Source organism: Toxorhynchites rutilus, chromosome 2 (genome assembly GCF_029784135.1).
Source record: "Toxorhynchites rutilus septentrionalis strain SRP chromosome 2, ASM2978413v1, whole genome shotgun sequence".
Lineage (NCBI taxonomy): Eukaryota > Metazoa > Arthropoda > Insecta > Diptera > Culicidae > Toxorhynchites > Toxorhynchites rutilus.
Window position 1 is genome coordinate 244456009 of NC_073745.1, and position 5396 is coordinate 244461404.

Below are 5396 nucleotides of genomic sequence, written 5' to 3' on the forward strand. Positions count from 1 at the left end.
CTTGCGAGTATCCGTTTTAGTGATCATATTCCGTCACGTTTATTCGAAGGTGAAATGATTATTAAATCACAGAAACCATCTTTAAGCGGTCTTCAACAAATTTTATTTTTTTTTCATGTAAAGATATCAAAAAAAATAATTTTAGGATTGTTTAATTTTTTTAATTTTTGGGAAAATGCATTCTGAATGAATCGCTTAGAAACTTTACTTCTAATTATTGACAACACTAACGTTTTAGTGCTGGTATCTAGTAGAAAACTTACGGAGACTAATCATGAACAAAACATAAACTAAGGCAAATCAAACCAAGCAACACATTCCGGCTGTTTCGTCGAAAAACATAAACCTTCGGCTGTCAGCGCCTCAATCATGTCTCACCAAATCTAGAACTGAACATACTTTTTGCAATTTCCCCCTTTATGGTAATTTTGAAAGGAAGAACTGCGCCGCTTCCAGTTTGCCAAACCGCAATTGTTCGTTCGCAGATGTTAGAAACGGAATCAGTTTCTAACAACATGCGAACAACCGGAAGATCTCCCAGATTTCCAACCGGCAGCGTTCGCACACTTGTTTCGCCTTCGCAGCCATAACCAATGGCCGGAACGCATGAACATGGCAAGGCATTCTTCGCTTGTCTGGGTCTTATTTGCATGCCTCGTATAAAAGCATTGATATGGCTTTGGAATGTTATCATTTGTTGGTTGGAATTGTACAGGGTGTAAAGTCAATAGTTCAAGCGCTGAAATGTTTAAAGTAATAAGATAACCGATGAAACATGGTTCATTTAACTAACAGAGATTCGACTCTTATTTCAAACAGATCGCCGCAACATTGATCTTGTTGGGACTGGTTTTTGGCAGTGCTCTGCCCCAGGATCGTCTTCGCTCGAGAGGAAATCAAGTGGGTGATGTGAGGTCCCGGGGTTCCGAACGACAAGTACCCCGAGCCCGAGGGGATCAGAACGCTTTTGGCGGTGGACAAGGTCAACAAAACGGCGCTCGTGGATGGCGAGCGGAAGAGGACCAGGGTCGTCAGGAACTGGAAGAGCAGAACCAAGGTGAGCTTCCGGAAGAAGAAGAAGCGGAACAAAATGGCGAAGGGGGTGAGCAGAACGCAAGTGACGATCAGAATGAGCAAGGGGTGGAAGAAAATGGACAACGCGAGCAACAAGATGAGCAAGGGGATGAATCTTCGGGAAATGAGCAAAGTATGGCCAATTATGAGTATGCATACGGTGTTGCCGATCCACAAAGTGGTGACTATAAGGATCAATGGGAGAAACGAGTTGGTAACCGTGTGAAGGGCTTCTATTCATTCGAGCAGTCTGATGGCAAAACACGTTTGGTTGAATACGAGGTTGACGGCAAAAAGGGTTTTGAGGCAATTGTCACCGAAATAAAACAGGATGAGGGTAAAAAAGAAGAACAATCTGAGGGAGATGGTAACGACAACATCAATGAAATTGGCTACAGCTATACCAAGGTAAAATTGTACAATGATAATTCTATGAAAAATTGAGTATATTTTTCACTCTCTATCGTATATCAACCTACTGGCTGAGCTAGCCTTACATAAATAAATAAAGTATATATCTCATTGTTTGACGTTGCGTCATCAGCCGAAACCTTATGATGCGTAATGTTATTATTCATGCAAGCAATAACGTCCACCCGCTGCTATGCGGAGGAGGGCTCTGTCGAACTAGTTATGTGTACGCAAAGAGCAGAGCAAGCGTGTCGAACAACAACAAAACTCGTTGGATATGCATAAACATACGCACGGCGCTTCCTCATTGGTATTCTTTAACATTGGGTGCTGACGTGAAAGAAACCAAAAGGGCATTGAATCGAGGACTTTTCGTGAAACATTCGATTTATTATTAATCTATAACAACTGCAACTACCACTAAATTAACAATGCTTCTTTGGTGAGCTTTCAGTCTGCTTCAGTTGAGCGTTTGGAACTTAACATAACTTCGACCTCTACGATGGCTACTTTGGCTGAGATTGTCACTAACGCTATTCCCCTGCTGTTCTAGTTTGCTGTTCGCTTGCTGTTGTCGATCGTCCCCCTTGGAAGCCTCGAATCCAAACACAGGATTGTCCACATAGGCTCCTTTTTGGTGTTTGTTCTGTGGTTCAACATATCCCTCCTCAGGACTGCTGATTTCCTTCAATTGTTCGAAAAATTTCGGAGATTTATATACTCCTTGGTGTGACTTGGAAATCCCGTAGCCTATTTTTACAATCGGTTCTTGGCGAGCGGGAGTGTTATTAACTTGCACTTTGATCCGTTGATCCTCCTCCCCTTCGGATGAATTTGAGATCCCATTACTGGCGTCGTTTGGGTCTTGAGTATCACTCTTTTCAGCCATTGTTACGGGCCCCTGGAAGCCAGTAGCAGTACCATTAAAACTGGCAATATTTATCAATTTCTCGTACGAGTCAATGTCATCCTCAGTTAATTCTTTGTTGAAATAATCCTTGAATAGCTCATTGAATTGATCTACAGTTAGTCCCCCATTTCGGCTAACCAAGACTCGAGTGATTTCTAGTGGATCTGTTGTTCCGTTATACTTTTCCAACAAGAGGTCTGCGTTTTCGGTGCTTTGTGAATCAGGTCCTCGCATACCAGTGGACTCATCAAAAGCTTGGAAACTGTTGCCCACAAAGTGACCATAGCTATCACGTAATCCCAGCCCGTTGAACTCATTCAATTGTTGAAGAGAACTCCCACTGGCTTCATTTGTCGAGCCACCGTTGCTACGGTCCAACACGAAACGAGCTCCGGCTTGGTCATTGACTTTGATTTGAGTGCCCCTATTTTCCGTTTGAACATTTTGGAACCCTGTTGTACCAGCCTGTGAATGCTGCTTTTCGGTTTGTTTCGCGAATGAGCCCCAGTACGTTGTAGGGGCGATCAATTTACCCCGACCACCTTGAGGGCTCTGTTCGCCCATCAGTTCTGACATTTTTTCTGGGACCTCTTGATCGAGTTGTAGACCCGAAGTCATACTCATCATCATCCCTTGCTGTGGAGCGGCGGAACCTTTTTTCAACTGCTCCATGTATTGCTGGGAAAGTTTGTCGAATTGAAAAGTGTAACTAGGAGCAAGACCAGCGCGGATGGGCTGTGATCCGTTTCTTCCCGAGTTGGCACCGCCAGCTTTCATACCGTCTGTGGTATTGCCAGGCAACGCTAGTGGGGTCGTCATTTGAATCAGCTCGTCCTTCGCCAAAGTCTCCCGCACCGAATACCCGGATGTAGTGACCGGCATTCCGTCTATCTCGAAACTTATCTTCGGTTCTTGCAACTGTTCAGTCGATGAAGACCCGAAATCGGCCCTCTCGAACTCAATTCGATCCCGACGATTGCCCGAGTACTGCTTAACCCGGCTGTGACCCCCAATAATCTCAACCACATTCGCTTTGGATGTTTTGCCATCCCGTGCCTTGTCGTACTTAACCAGCAGATATATCGAGTCCTCATCGTCCTCCTTCGAATCCGGGTTTTGAATGGTACCTGCGGTTGTGGTTGTTGGTTTTGAAGACGTGTTCATGGTAGGTTTAATCGTGGTTGACGTAACGTCATAAACCAAAGGAGTGAACTGAACGGGACCAGTCTTATCACTTTCGAAAGGGATTCTCAGTTGGGGGTTCCTGAACAAAACACTTGGAGTGACCGGGTTTACTATGATCAACTGTTGCTCGACTGGTTTTCGCTCACCAAACGGTGCTTTCGTTGTACGTTTTGGGTCATTCTTCTCCTTACTCTGGCTGAAACTAGATCCTTGGGTTCTATTATTTCCATAGCTTGAGCTTTGACTGCTCTGGAAAACGTTCTTCTGTAGTGGAAGCTTCTCCAAACCTGGTGCAAATCCCTGTTTGTGAAGATTGTGTTCGATTGGTTGCTGCGTCGTTACAAAATTTTGATAGACAGGAGTTGTTGATCCCCAAATTGAGGTGTGTTGAGGCCATCGACTCGACGGGGATGTCTTCTTAGCACCGGGAGAATGTCTGTATCCGAGCTTGACGAATGCTGAAGTCGTCGTAGGATCAGTGGTCGTTGTAGAATCACTCGGACCGAATGCCGTCGTATAAGTCCACGCAATACTTCCTTCATTTTGTTTTGGCTTCTTCTCCCTTACACTTCCACCAGTGCCTTGGTTCTTGGTTCCCATTTTAAAGCCTTGACGAGTTCTAGAGCTTTTGAACCCCTTCCGTCCATCATTTTTGCGACTTTCTTTTTTAGATTCATACGATCCCTCAAGGGGTGCTTCTTCTTTCTTGTACCCGAACTGGGCATTAGTTTGACCTTCCGTTTTATGGTCACTCCCACGGGATTCTTTGAAGTGCGTAGTGTGTATCTCAAACGGAACATGTTTAATGTCTATCTCATAACCGTCACGCTTCACTGCACTTCCTAATGTCACCATCAGCAGTATTGCCAGCAACAGCACAGGATGGGTCATCTGTAAGGCACACGAACAAACAAAATCCTCATTCATTTCAAGCTCCCAGATTCAGGACACCGCGCGCGCAAAGAACTCACCTGAGCCATGCTGAATTCAACCACTAAACCGTCCACGGCAATCAACGAACTGACCACTTTCTTTCCCATTACCAAACTATTTATAAGTGAAACCACCATAACTGGCAAAAACCATCGAGGAAATCACGAAAACCCTACGGCACTGGTTCCTAATTGAACACCGGCAAAAATCGAAAACAAAAAAGAAACACACCCGATGAAAGAACATCGCAGGCTGGCGTTTCTTACGCATCAGAGAGCGCCCGCCGCCGCCTCCCATAAGAAAGTGCAAGTGATAACGGTTGGTACAAGTCGGTGAAAGACCACAGATTGTGGACACAGACGGTTGTGATTCGACGCCAAGCGCGCGTTTGGGCTGTTTGGTCTGCACCGTGTCTGTGCCGCGCGCGCGTTGAAGGATTGCATGTGAATCATAGACATTCATATCGGTAGGAGCTCTACATAAGCGAAGGTACCCGCGATCGTTTGGAACATCGAGGTCCCCCCTGTTTGGAGTGGTTCGCAGTTAAGCGGTACATTGTTCGTTCAGACTGCAGCATGTGTTTTCTTGACGTTCGCAAATCACGATCGGCTAGTGTCAATTGTTGGCAGTGCATGTTTTGTATCTTCTGGCGGAATTCATACAATTGACCGGCTTTTTGGGTGCATCTTATATAAGGTTTACACGAACATTGATACAAAAAGTCATATTCTGCATACTCAGTTTGGCAGAAACCCATCAAAATAATATAAAAAAATAAACGTATTTTCATAAAATTTTCGAGTAAAAAAGTATTAATAGTCCTTACAACTTCCAACAGGTAGCCTAAACATTGAAGGAAGGGCACTTTAACAGCGGAAAAGTT

The 5396-nt window shown here is 44.6% G+C and overlaps 2 protein-coding genes across 2 annotated transcripts; one reads left to right on the forward strand and one right to left on the reverse strand.

Annotated features, from left to right (window-relative positions):
- Window positions 1-695: 695 nt before the first annotated feature.
- On the forward strand, window positions 696-1637 carry LOC129764554 (uncharacterized protein DDB_G0290685-like). Its single transcript, XM_055763756.1, has 2 exons — window positions 696-753; window positions 820-1637. Exons 1-2 carry the CDS (start codon window positions 745-747, stop codon window positions 1516-1518), a joined length of 708 nt encoding a protein of 235 aa, XP_055619731.1. The 5' UTR covers window positions 696-744; the 3' UTR covers window positions 1519-1637.
- A 263-nt stretch (window positions 1638-1900) lies between these two features.
- Window positions 1901-4642, reverse strand: LOC129764552 (uncharacterized). Its single transcript, XM_055763754.1, has 2 exons — window positions 4552-4642; window positions 1901-4471 (listed from the first exon to the last, which is right to left on the reverse strand). Exons 1-2 carry the CDS (start codon window positions 4618-4620, stop codon window positions 1946-1948), a joined length of 2595 nt encoding a protein of 864 aa, XP_055619729.1. The 5' UTR covers window positions 4621-4642; the 3' UTR covers window positions 1901-1945.
- Between the last annotated feature and the right edge of the window lie 754 nt (window positions 4643-5396).